This window comes from Rhipicephalus microplus, chromosome X, assembly GCF_043290135.1.
Source record: "Rhipicephalus microplus isolate Deutch F79 chromosome X, USDA_Rmic, whole genome shotgun sequence".
In the NCBI taxonomy this organism is placed as follows: Eukaryota; Metazoa; Arthropoda; class Arachnida; order Ixodida; family Ixodidae; genus Rhipicephalus; species Rhipicephalus microplus.
The window spans coordinates 107507601-107521009 of NC_134710.1; the positions used below are offsets into that span (position 1 = coordinate 107507601).

The 13409-nt window shown below is 43.6% G+C and overlaps 1 protein-coding gene across 1 annotated transcript in view; it reads right to left on the reverse strand.

Moving 5' to 3' along the window:
* LOC142775070 (uncharacterized) overlaps positions 1-13409 on the reverse strand; it is a 55199-nt gene that overhangs the window by 3564 nt on the left and 38226 nt on the right. Inside the window, exons 8-10 of the mRNA XM_075876391.1 lie at positions 11233-11398; positions 10450-10647; positions 4074-4197 (exon numbers count right to left, since the gene is read on the reverse strand). Of these exons, the coding sequence (XP_075732506.1) occupies positions 4074-4197; positions 10450-10647; positions 11233-11398 (488 nt within the window). The remainder of the gene's footprint in view (positions 1-4073; positions 4198-10449; positions 10648-11232; positions 11399-13409) is intronic.

Sequence of the window (13409 nt, forward strand, 5' to 3'; positions counted from 1 at the left end):
GGTCATGATCATCATCATTCTCATCCCCTCACACTTATATATGTCAACCGTAGACGATGGTTTTTTTTTTCAATGGCCTACAACTCACTTTATCGGGAACGACCTGCACACTTAATTTTAGTGCTCCATATTACTCGCTCTATCAAATAAGGCAAAAAAATTTTTCTTTTAAGGAATACATGGTTTAATATATGAGCCTGGGGAAACGAAATGTGAATCTGTTATTGCTTGATGGCTCAGCTTATCAATGCCATGCAAGCAAAAAATACAAAAAAATTCATACTTGCATGTCCGAGGCTGTTGTGAAGATCTGAGCTGCGAGGTCCTTTGTCGTCGATATAATCAGTTCTCGCGGGCGCCAGCTGAGGTCTGTAACTAAAGCAACATATGTCAATAATGTTTTGTACCACCTGTACAAAGCGCGAGTGCAACAGGCAGCGTGTATGACAATTTATTTGGAGTGTGATCTGTAAGAGATCTTGCCATTTACTTTTTCAACATGTTATTTCCGTGATAACCGAGTGGATGGTGGTCGCTAATTTATTTCGTTTGCTCGAATCGTAAATCCTTGCATGACTATAGTAAGAGCTGAATGCATTTGAACGGCTCAATCAAAACAGCTCGCCTCGTTGCTCTAATACAATATTAACATGTAGATTTTTCCAAAGATGGACTGCGTTCGTCAATATAGTTGATGTCAGCGGGACGACAACTCAACGTAATGTTTTATAACGCAGAAAAGTTTCTTGCCGGTATCCACTATGGCTGCACTGACGTATTTCCGTACTGAATATGACGTCACAAAATATAGAGTAACAGATGGCAACGATTGATTGATAGATATGTGGGATTTAACGTCCCAAAACCACCATTTTATTATGACAGACGCCGTAGTGGAGGGCTCCGGAAATTTCGACCACCTGGGGTTCTTTAACGTGCACCCAAATCTGAGTACACTGGCCTACAAATTTCCGCCTCCATCAGAAATGCAGCCGCCGCAGCCGGGATATGAACCCGCGACTTGCGGGTCAGCAGCCAAGTACCTTAGCCACTAGACCACCGCGGTGAGGCAACAGATGGCAAAGAAAAAACTACAAGATAAAGTCCCGTCACAGGGAGTCCAACCTATGTCCTCTCGCTCAGCAGCTCGCGACGCGGAACGACTCGGCCACAAACCGTACGACCTTCGAAGTAGTAATGATGAGCTATTTATATACACCGTTTACTGTCGGCGGTACTCAGAGCTCGGCAGTTTCAGCGTATTCTTGTTATGACTGGCGAAATGGCGCGACAGGCGTGAGGATGTGCTTTAAAGGTTGTCGCTCCACGCGTTGAGATGAAGGCGCTGCAGGGTTGGCGCTAGCAGGGAGTATGAGGTGGGCGTGATGCTTGAGCCCTCCTCCATATTTTCGCCTGCCCTCCCCCTATGCCCCCCAAAGTAAAGAGGGGGAGGGGGTGGTTCAAACGCGTGCGTTCAGAAGTGAATGCATGTGTTACCCCTGAACCAAACGCATCAGTAGCCCCCACCCACAGTTAAACACTCTTGGTGCCACGCCTGGAGCGTGCTCATCTCGGGATTGGGGCAGTTTGTACGTCTTGTGCTGACGTTGAAGTTTCAGAGTGCACAAATTTCACTTTGCTCGCTGCAGCTGCCACGTTTGCGAAAGACATGCGCTGCACTGAAAAAAGATAACTGTGCCAGTTGTTCACGCTCAACCATGTTCTTAGATTTAGGTGCAGGTTGAAGATCTCGGGGCGTTCGAAGTTTCCGGAGCCCTCTATTATGGCATCTCTCATAATCATAACGTAGTTTTGGGACATTAAACCCAGAGATTCTTGTCACTTTGCACTCGTGTGGTGTATGCTTGTGCCATCCCTTCGTGAGTCTGTGTTTAAGTAGCGTGCTTTAAAGGGACACTAAATACAAATATTAAGCCAACGTTGATTGTTGAAATCGTGGTCCATAAACCTCGAAGTGCTACTTTTGTGCTAAGAAAGCGTTTGTTTGGAAATGAAATCACGTTTTATTGGTCCACATAGCGTTAGCGTACTTCAAATCACCCGCCTTAAAACGGTCTTTCTGGCGTCACTGTTTCTGTGCCCAACGTTGCCCGCGTCTACTGCGCGGCAGCCGACACTAGTAGCAGCAGAGAAAAAGTTGTAGGAGCCACAGCAGCAACAACGGCCATTGAATAACATTCTGCATGCTTGGTTCAACTGGGCCCCGCTAAATGGCACCATTTGTCCGGTCTAACTAAGCGAAAACAAACTTTTTAACTACTAGCGCCATTCACCACAGAAACGCCGGGCGATTCTTCTATCTTTAAATAAAACAGAAACGGAAAAGCACACGGAAAGTTTTTTTATTGCACCTAGTTTGATTACTAGGGATTTACTGTGGTCGGGCGCTCTCAGGTTATCGGGATCATTTCCAAAACGTCCCACTTGTGGCGCCCGTCATGTGATGCATTTAGCTTAATTTCTCGGTAAGAAGGACACTGTTGCTGATAATATTAACGCTTTAGACGTTGTAATACATTTAGCCTTCATTCTGAAATAAATTCATTGCTTTTAGAGTCCCTTTAAGCGTAGAGCTGTGACAGCTGCTGATTCGAACTCGTTCTGAGTATGTTGTTTTGTGCGACCTTTCTGCTTGATGAGTGAGCTGGAAGTTTCAAGATTCTTGCTGTTCTTCGTGTCACATTAAAATTTGTTGCTAGAGAATTCATTCTTTGGCGCTTGTGGCTAAACAATTCAGAATAAACGCTCAACAATCTCTGAAGAACATGTTTCACTTTCGTGTTTTACCTATTCATATGGCAGAGAGATGAGCCATGTTTTGTTTTTCTTTTTCAAAGAATTTTTTCAGGTACCTTTGTACGATCGTTTTACGCGCATTTAAACTACCTGTCGTAAACAAAAATTAGCAAAACTAATCAATGCAGTGTGCACGTCGTAAACACATGACAAAATGAGATTTCTCTTGTTCACCCCACGTCTCCTTAACAAGTGGTGTTCAGGCTTACCTAGCATAGAGAAAAACAACTTTCTTATTGTTATTCTATTTACTTGGCAATGATCTGTAGTTTTACGTTTACAGAATCGGTGACATGGGAGAGCGAGAATTGCGTCATTGTAACACACAACATTTGTGACACAGTTTTCTTTGTGATTTGTGACTATGCTTAAAGGCAAGATTTAGAAATGCAGCTCTTATCACACATGTTGATCTTTCAGTTCCTTGTTCTCCGTTGTTTATCAAAGTGAAGCAGCCTTATGGTATGAACCGATATCCAGACAATGGTGCAAGCACAAATAACGCAAAAACGCATAGCTGTGTTGGTGAGGAACGTTCTGCTCATGGCCAAATAAATGGGGCGCTCTATAACGCTTAGTACTTCGATAGGGGCTGGCAAAAAAATGTAAGCTTCAGCGCTTAGCTTTCCTTATAGACCGTTTTCAGCAGCGGTGAACGGGCGCCGCCACGTTTGAACACGTGATCTAATGGCCTTCTCTTTTGCATCGTCTCCAACGGCTGGCCTATTTGCCGCCGCTGCTCCCAGGTTGAAGGCCACCAAAGCGACCGCAGTGGTTATAGGGTTAGGTGTTGGCATGACCCACAGTTCGGTAAGCGCCGGTGTTCGGCAAACTGCTAACTGCTTACGAGTAGGCGCTTAGCCATGTCCCCGATACGGGAGAGAGAAAGAAGCGTTTTATCTTTCTTATTTTTTTTCATCTTTTAATATAAAGCCACTTATATAACAAGACATATTTTCTTTCTACGCTCACCCGCATAGTCCGTGCCGCCTCAGGCTAACATCCGTCACACGCCACATCGCGGCTGCGTCGCCTAGGAGCTGGCCATGGTGCTTCGGTATGGTGGCGTCATCATCTATTTTTGCTTAAAAAACTAGCTGCGAAAAAGCGTCTATAGGAGTAAGAAAATTATATTCGCGTGTAAGGACTTAATTATGTTGCCCTGATTTAAAACGGATTTCCTATAGCTTGCAGCAATTGAAAGCGCCTTAACCAAATATGAAGCAGTAAAAATAATTCCAAGTCTTTGTACGTACTTTTCCTCGACGACCCGTAGAAGTTGGAACGGACGATGCCAAGGGGAATGCTTTGCAGCACACCAGGGGGTGCTAGGTCTGCTAGCAGCAAGGTTCCTCTAGGTGAGACTAGAATATTTGAGGGCTGCAAAGATTGCGAGAGTAAGTGCCAAGCTCCGGCACTGAAAGCCCGGGAAGAACGGCGAATTGGCAAGACAAACAATCTGAAAGTGGATGAGCTTTCGCCAACATTATTGAAGACTTTTCAGCGGATACTACCAAACTCATAACACAAGTTTTTGCTGGAAGTATAAAAACAGCACGTGATAGCAAAATTTGTGACACTCAAAAAATAAAACTCTCTAGTCTCTCGTGCCATAATCTATGTTAGACGCAACTTAAGTAAGTTAACAGACAACGAATCAAAGGAAGCCATAGGCGACATCTCTTGCAGTTTTTTTTAAGTGTAGTGTAGTAATTGTCAGATAGATGGAAAGGAACTAAAGGGGACAAAAAAAAACAGCTTAACATCACGGTTGGAACTGAACTTAAGACGTTTAGCTTACACGTCCACCCAGTCCCGCTGCAAGCATTGAACGTGTTATCAGAAAATTGTAGGCTCCGCTAACGCCGACATCACCATTCTTCGTTCACCTTAATACTTTTGTATTTTTGTCATAATTACTACAATTAAGAACTGCAAACAACGACCCTATACCTTTATTCGCCTCATTGATTGTTGGCTTCATCAAGTTGAGTTTAACGAAAAAATGAGCCCTTGATCTATTCCCCTTTCGATATTTTTATGAGGTACGCCGTACAGTGAACCGAACCCGTGATTTAGAGTTTAGAAACGCAGCACCATATGTACTGGAATACGATAGCGAAGCACCTCCTGCCTTTACATAAATGTCGGGCAACGAAAAGGACAGTAAACCTTAATAAAGTGTTTATAGTATGCGGTTAAAGTAAATATAAGTAATCAAATTTCTAGAGAGGCAAAGAAAGCGATGCGCACATGCGCTATGCTTTTCTTTAATATGTTCGTTTTGCTTTGCTCCTCAGCTGTGGATTAAGTCATGCAGTACACTCATAAAAGTTCAATCACTTTTCATCAAATTCTAGAAATTTATAAACAGTGAAAGTGCGTCACTAAACGGAACTGCTATTTATCGCTTACTCCTTTGCTCTATGTGATTAGACCACTGGCGTGTATAAACAAGGCTGTCGTCTTGGCTAGCTGATGCGAAAATGCGATCAAAAGACCAGATGTGAAGTTCGTCGCTCGCTCGATTCCGTGCCGACCGGTTGTGCCCTCGCGATCTCCGACGACAGCGTAGCTCTGGCCGACTGGATTAGCCCTACGCCATCTCCTGTCGCCGACAAGAGCTCTTGCCAGTGGTGCCCCGTCCTCAGACTTCTGTGACCGTGTCCTTCTTTCTTGTCTTCTCTTTACTTCCGTCGCTCCCTGTCCCACGGCCTCGCTCTCTTCTTTCTCTCTCTATCTGTCTACCTTTTAATCCTATCCTTTTATTCTCTTTTCTACCCCCATCCTTCGTGAGCTACTGTTGAGGTGTCCCCCCCCTGAGAGACAGTTACGGGGCTCACTTTTCTCTTCTTTTCTTTTTAAAAATTACTTCCCCCCCCCCAGGTTACACACAGGAACACCAACAAAATACGAACTTGTTGTTTGGCGATTTGGTGACTATACACCATAGAAATTTTAACGCTAGAAAAGACGTACACATGTGAGAGAGAGATGACAGATCGGTGCTGCAAACAACCGATTTATTGCAAAGGTTACAATGAAACCAGGCCGCTTACCTTAATGACCGGTTGAGGGAGCATGTGCAAAATCTAAAGAAAGCAGAAGGTGCCCATCTTTCCTTCCGCTGCCAAAACTGCACGTGCGAATTGATATTTCAAGAGGCGAAGGTTCTGGATATAAGCCGAAACAAATGAGTGCGCGAAATGTGGGAAGCGTACCATATTAAGGAAAAAGGAAGCAACTTGTTAGTGACATGTCTATCTGCTTGTACAAAAACGAAATCAGGTTTCATGATATCGCACGTCTGTTGCCTGATAGGTGGTGTCGCCTTAATTTGTGCTAGTGGCGTCAGTGCACCATGATGCTCATGTTTCATTGCAGCCTTTGCAATAAATCAATTGTTAGTTGTGCCTGTCTGTCGTCTACCTCTCATATAGGTAGTACGTGTTTTGTAGCGCTAAAGTCACCATGTCGAACACCAACAAAACGGCTGTTCTCTCTTTACAAAAAATATTTACATGAAATAGCAATATATATCATTATTTTCTATTTGGCCGATGCTTAGGAGTAACAAAATAAGCTGAGTTTAATGCAGTGCTAATATTTCCTCATTATGCAACAGAAAAAAAACACGGCAGTCAAACCAATAAAATGACCTTTTCTGTGTATGCTACAGCACCGAAATGAATTCTTCACGATGACGAATTTCACAGCAACCTACGAAGGAAACGATAGCTTAAATCACTTATACCGGGTGTTCAAAATTAAGCTTTATGATTTTTTTAAAATTAGGCGCTCGAAGGCACGTGAGAACCACTTGTGCAAATAAGTTAAGCGGCCAGGGGGACAGAAAGTTAGATGATAATTATCGCTGTCAGCAGCCCAATTAACTAAAATTTAATAATTAACTTTTTACTGGCTGCGGTAAGTTGGCATGTTTATATTGAAAAAATGTAGGCAGTGGTGTTTGTACACAGTTTCAGTTGGAAGATTTTTTCTAGCACGCCTGTGTTCCGAGATATCCGGCTCCAAAGTTTAATTGTCTTTCGCACGATTACGCATGCAAGAGGGTGAGGGTCCGCGCAAAGCTCCTCCCTAAAGTGACGCATCTGTTGCGTGTGGTGTTTAGTGTGTGAAGAGGGTGGAAGCGTAGGCATAGGTGATAGCAATTACCCTTGCCCTCTTCGGCCGTCGAAATCAAAAATCGAAGAACGCTTGCAACCAGTGTCGTAACACGCAACTGCAGAGCCTCTAACGATAGTGGCAGATACCATGCCGAGATAATGGTGCGAGCGGAGAATCTGGATGCCAGTGCGCGTGCGTAATAATCACTAGAGAAGCATGCGTGGTCGTTGCCTGGGCTACGCGAATAGCGTGACTGCTGATGTCCGAGTACTGTAACTTTTATTGAAACAAGAGCAACAACTCCACCAATAATAACTGAAACAGTTTTATCCTTGCTAACGCATATTTCCTGCTGCTACATAAGCATATTTCGGTCATGCACAAATCTCATCGAAACTCTTCACCTCTCAAGACGTCAATGCCCCAAAAAGTGTTCAAAATGCCTGCCTTCGGCAGCAACGCAAAGCATGAACCGCTGTCGCGTCGACTCGATGACTCGGCGCAGTACTTCTGCAGGAATACTCGCACAGGCAGATGTTATCCTGTCCTTCATGTCATTAACATCGCTGGGCTCTGTTACGTAAACTCGATCTTTAACGTAGCCCCAAAGGAAAAAGTCGAGCGGAGAAAGGTCAGGTGATCTTGGTGGCCAAAACATCGCTCCTGCGCGCCCAATCCACTGTTGTGGAAAACGTCTGTCCAACCAGTTCTTCGCCCTGGTAGAAAAATGTGGTGGTGCTCCATCGTGCTGAAACCATACTTGGCGCAGGTCATTCAGGGAAAGACTGCAGACAAGATCATCAATGACAACACCTAATATTTCTTCTGTGTACATCTTTCCGTTCAAGTTGTCCTCAAAAAAGTGAGGTCCGATGATCCTGTCCCCGAGTATGCCGCACCACACATTCACACTCCAGCGAACTTGATGCTTGTGCTGCCTCAGCCAGTGTGGGTTTTCTTGTGCCCAATAATGGGCGTTGTGAAGATTAACACTTCCATTTCGGCAAAACCGAGCTTCATCAGTCCAAATTATTCTGTGCAAAAAGTCATTTTCTTGATCAGTTTTGATGAGGCCCCAATTGCAGAAGTCAACTCGCCTTTCAAAGTCCGCCTCATTTAGGTCCTGATGAAGGTAAACGTGATATGGATGGAACTTGTGCTTTCTTAAAACATTTGTGACTGTTCCGATGCTGCGACCGCACTGATCGGCAATCTGTCGGATGCTGAGCTCTGGCATCGAGGTTACGCACGCGACAACGTCGATTTCAAAGTCTTCATCGACGATTGCCTTCCTGGTCCGTCTCGGAAGGTGGACAGAGCCTGTTGTGCAGAAGCGTCGAAACAGGTTTGTGAAAGTGGGCCTTGTTGGAAGGGGACGGTGTGGGTGGCGAGACGCGTAAAGCTCCATTGCTAACGAAGCGTTGCCATTCATTTCAGCCATTGCAAGCACCACGTCTACTTTTACTTTGGTAGAATACCTCACGCCAGAAGCAGCCATATTAGCTCGAAAGGACTCCACGTGGATTTCCTTGGTAGACCTTCAATGCAGAGACGCTGTGCTCTAACCGGAGGCACCCTAGTGCAGGACGGTCCTGCTAACGCGTTCACAAGAAGATGTCTCAGTGTGATCTAAAGTCACGAAAAAACGTCGCGAAAAATGGTCTCCTGTTATCGCGTTCATCAGGATCATGCGTAAGGCTCATGGCGCACCGCGCTGTCACATTTTGATTTCGCCGGCCGAAGAGGGCAAGGGTAATTGCTATCACCTATGCCTACGCTTCCACCCTCTTCACACACTAAACACCACACGCAACAGATGCGTCACTTTAGGGAGGAGCTTTGCGCGGACCCTCACCCTCTTGCATGCGTAATCGTGCGAAAGACAATTAAACTTTGGAGCCGGATATCTCGGAACACAGGCGTGCTAGAAAAAATCTTCCAACTGAAACTGTGTACAAACACCACTGCCTACATTTTTTCAATATAAACATGCCAACTTACCGCAGCCAGTGAAAAGTTAATTATTAAATTTTAGTTAATTGGGCTGCTGACAGCGATAATTATCATCTAACTTTCTGTCCCCCTGGCCGCTTAACTTATTTGCACAAGTGGTTCTCACGTGCCTTCGAGCGCCTAATTTTAAAAAAATCATAAAGCTTAATTTTGAACACCCGGTATATATCCACGGCATAGATCAGAACGATGCTGATCAAAAAAAAAAAAAAACTGGTTATATTCTTTATATGCATTGTTCAACACAGCAAGTCGTGAATATAATGTCATCAAAATAAAAAAAGATTTCTGATATCTGCTCGATATTTTATACTTACGTATCACAGACAGCGAACAATTGTGCTGCTGGTTGCAGTTGTACAACCTAAACAAATAGGAAGCTAACCATTCATCTTAAGTGGTGGAGTTCAGCACGCACTGCCTTGTTTACTTGTCGATGGCTTCAATGCTCAACGAAGTGACGGGGTAAGGGACTTCGCTTCTTGTAGCACACAGAAAAGCGTAAATTTACCTTTCCGACGTATCATACGACTGTGCGATATGAGACGTCGTCTAGACATTATTGTAGGTCATTGTCATCTTGATTGCGTACTTGCCAGGGGTAAACAAACGGCCTTGTTTGTAAAAAGTACCAGGTTTGTTTTTGTTTTTGTGCCAAGGAGCACATGTAAAAAGCGAGGAACACAACACGTCCGCTAAGTTTCAACAAAATGACTTATTGCAACTAAAGAACGAATATATGCAGTAGTGGTGCACCCACGTTGCACCAAGATGCCACGTGCACGATGAAATGCAAGAAGATGAACAAGAAAAAAAGTATATCTGAGCACATTCAACCTTACTTCTGAGTGTGGGCCGTATTCTGTGCCTCCCTGTTTGTCTCTGTGATACCTTGCACTTCAAAAAAAAAAAAAGAGAGAGAGAGAGACGTAATATGTAGACTTCTGCTTCGGAGACACCTTGGCGGAGAGTGATTTCGGGTACCGGGCAAGCCGACAGACGATGGAGTGTTACCATTGATTCATCACTCTGATGGCAAGGCGATACTGTTATGCTGCCGGTGCAATTTATTTATTTCGCCTTCTCTGTGGTAACGCACTTTGAATAATCGAGGTCTCAACGAGCACAAGAAGGCTATAGCATGCTGTTGCGCTACACAAAAGGAATTCAGATGTATTAGGTGCGGAAATATAAGTAATGCGAAATGTGAATGCCACCTAAAGAAATCTGTTCTATATAAATAAACAAAGTACACACTTGCTATGAATACTCTATCAAGATCTTCAAGATTACGTGAGGAATGGTTCATTCTTACCGAAAAAGTAGTTACAGCACCACGCAGAAAAACCCCGTAATGCGCTGGTAAATGAACACCGGAGGTCACCGGGAGAGGTTTCTGGTATACGCTCAACGCGGAACCCGGCCTTAACAGCTGATCGCTTCATGCGAAGCATCATCTGCAGGTATGCGTGCAGTGCTAACGAATTTCACCTTGAGACGACCATGCACGATGGGCTCGTTTCTCGTGTGCAAGAAGGCAAGGGCATCCAACAGTTGACCCATGGCCATTCTGGCCCACTTCACTACAGGCAACTTGCGCTCGTCAAGCATAACCCTGTACTGCTCCATGTTCCTGTCCTGTGGGTGCCACAGCACGTAGACAAGTGAAGAAGAGCTGTTCCATGTTACCTGAAAAGAGTACATCACGAGTGAAGTTTGAAAGTGAAAAAAACGACGCCTATTTCCGTTATCAAAATATGGGTGACATAAAACCGTCAAAAAAGAAATTGAATGGCAAAAGTATTGCGGCTAGGATTTGTTGCATTTCAAGCTTTCGTGCAAGAGATTTTGCGTAAAAATTAAAACCACGCTTTTCTGTTTGGTGTAGCGATTGCTGTGCTATTTCTTGCAGTGCAGCATTGGCTGCTAACTCATACACGCAACTCAGTTCTGTTTCAATAGCACCAATTTATCCAACCCGACAGCAATGCAATGGTAGCTTTTTGTTAGTAGATGCATAATGAGCTATCGCAAAGCGTAAAACAGTGACCTCTTTTCGTTGATTTCACAACGTTTCATTTAAACAATGCAGCTCATTTTGCAGCTTATGATGATAAACTTTAACAGGTGCATGAAATGTGCGAAAAGTGAAGTGATATTCAATATCCGTCTGTTTCAGCTTTTCCCATAGCAGCTAGAAAAAAAAAACGAAATTCCGCCGACTATGTGCCCAAAGAGTAACAGAATAAGAAGAGTGCACCTTTCTGTACGTACGTGGGTTTCATTGATATTTCCATGGTGTAGGTCGAGCTTCTTGAATTTGAGGGCGCGCGCGACAGCGCTTTCGAAGTCTTTGGGGCTTCGAAACTTTACCCTCTTCAGGAGCACCTCTCTGCCGTTCTTGGCGATGCCTAGATGCACGGTTGTACGTTCATTGTTTCTGTGGGAAGCAGCAGTGAATAGATTTATAATCATTGTGTGCCAATCTGTCATGGGACGGCAATGTTTCAATCCATTCATCCAGATTTATCAACTTTCGAACTACTCAGTCGGTTGCGACTACTCAACCTAACGTCAACTACTCGCTCTAAGCAAGTTTATGACATTCTGCGTACATTTGGATTCTGGAAACTCCAATATTTAACTAACCATGCGTTTTCACTGTGAGAGAGAGGGACATCATATTACCTCAATAGGGTCAATAAAACTTCAGAAAAAACTACCCCACTTTTCTAATTTAAGTGTGTACGCGATGAATATGCTAGTCACAATCACTGTCTCAAGGAAAAAGCATCTGCCTAAATGCTTCCTGATTTAGAACCACAATTACCATTTTGCCACAATTATCAATTTCAGCTAAATTATTTCTACTGCAGGTCAAAAGCGTCTCCAATAGATCTTTAATTTCTCCTATGTTGTGCGAGCTGCCTCTCTTTGATGCTTGCGAACTTACTCTTTTGGTAACTCCATCTGACTGTCTTCGGCTGCGTCTCTGATTCCTTGATACCCATTCGTTCACTCTAAGTTACTAACGCTTATCTGTCCTTAGTGTTACGTGTCGGCTACCCCCGTGCGTTCTATGATTCACTATGCTCTATTTGTGTCTCCTCATGTTATGCCTATCATTTTTTTGGCTTCATCACTGGTTGCGTGGGTCTTAACTTCTCAAGTCCCTTGAAAATCAAAAAAAAAAAAGCAACTGTTTCAGTGGTTCGACAAAGGTTCCTGGCCCTGGCTCTATAGCATTCTATAACAGATAGTTCTGCATTCTTTTTAGACGTCAATAGATATTAATACAAATTATAAGATGTCACATTGTGACAATCAATGATATGCGAAGCCCAAATGAGGTAGGTTGAATTGTCCCATTAAATTCAGCACAACCCTACGAACCGGACGTAAATTATGCCTTACATGACTTCTATGCCATGATCATTATGTTTGCACCTGGCATCTGTGCTTAGTCGTCCATTCACGTCACGTAATACCAAGTTTAGTATATGTGAAGCTAACGAAACGGCTGCGAGTGTGCTATGAGCGTAGCATGTAGTCATGTTTCACGTGACACGCATGTAATAATTATCATCTCTGAATGTGTAATTTGTCTTCGTCGTCTATTCACGTCACTTAATACTGAATTTGGTATATATGAAGCCAGTGAAATGGCCGCGAGCGCACTGTCAGCGTGCCATGTAGTCATGTTTCACAGTACACGCATGTCATGATTATCATGTTTGGACGTCTCATTTACCTTCGTCGTCCGTTCGCGTCAGTTAATACCACATTAAGTAAACGTGAAGCTAGCAAAACGGCCACGCGCGCATCATGAGCATGGCATGTAGTCATGTTCTTACATGACATAGATGTCATTATTATGTCTGCAAAAGTTATATACCTTCATAATGCGTTCACGTCATGTAATATCGAATTTGGTGTATGTGAAGCTAGTGAAACGATCGCGAGCGCATCATGAGCGTTGCATGTAGTCATGTTCTTACATGACACACATGCCATGATTTCCACGTGAGGATCTGTCTCTCATGTTTTCCATGCAGTCATGTCATATCATACTAGTTTTATGATATCTCATGTGAACGAAACCACCGTAGGAGGAGCAAGACCCTGACATGTAAATCTAACATTCATGACATACATATCACAATTTTCATTTTACGACTAGTCACGTATGCTCGTCGTGTAGTCATGTATGCCATACCAATTTTGGTATGAATCCTATTATCCAAATGTCCTGGAGAGCTAGAAGTCGTAGGCGGTTAGATAGATAGATAGATAGATAGATAGATAGATAGATAGATAGATAGATAGATAGATAGATAGATAGATAGATAGATAGATAGATTCATACGGTCAAACTTGCCGAAGTTCGCTAAGAAACGCTTCGCATTTAAAGCTGGAGTTTTTCGATACAGAAAAAAAACGTATATGATCCC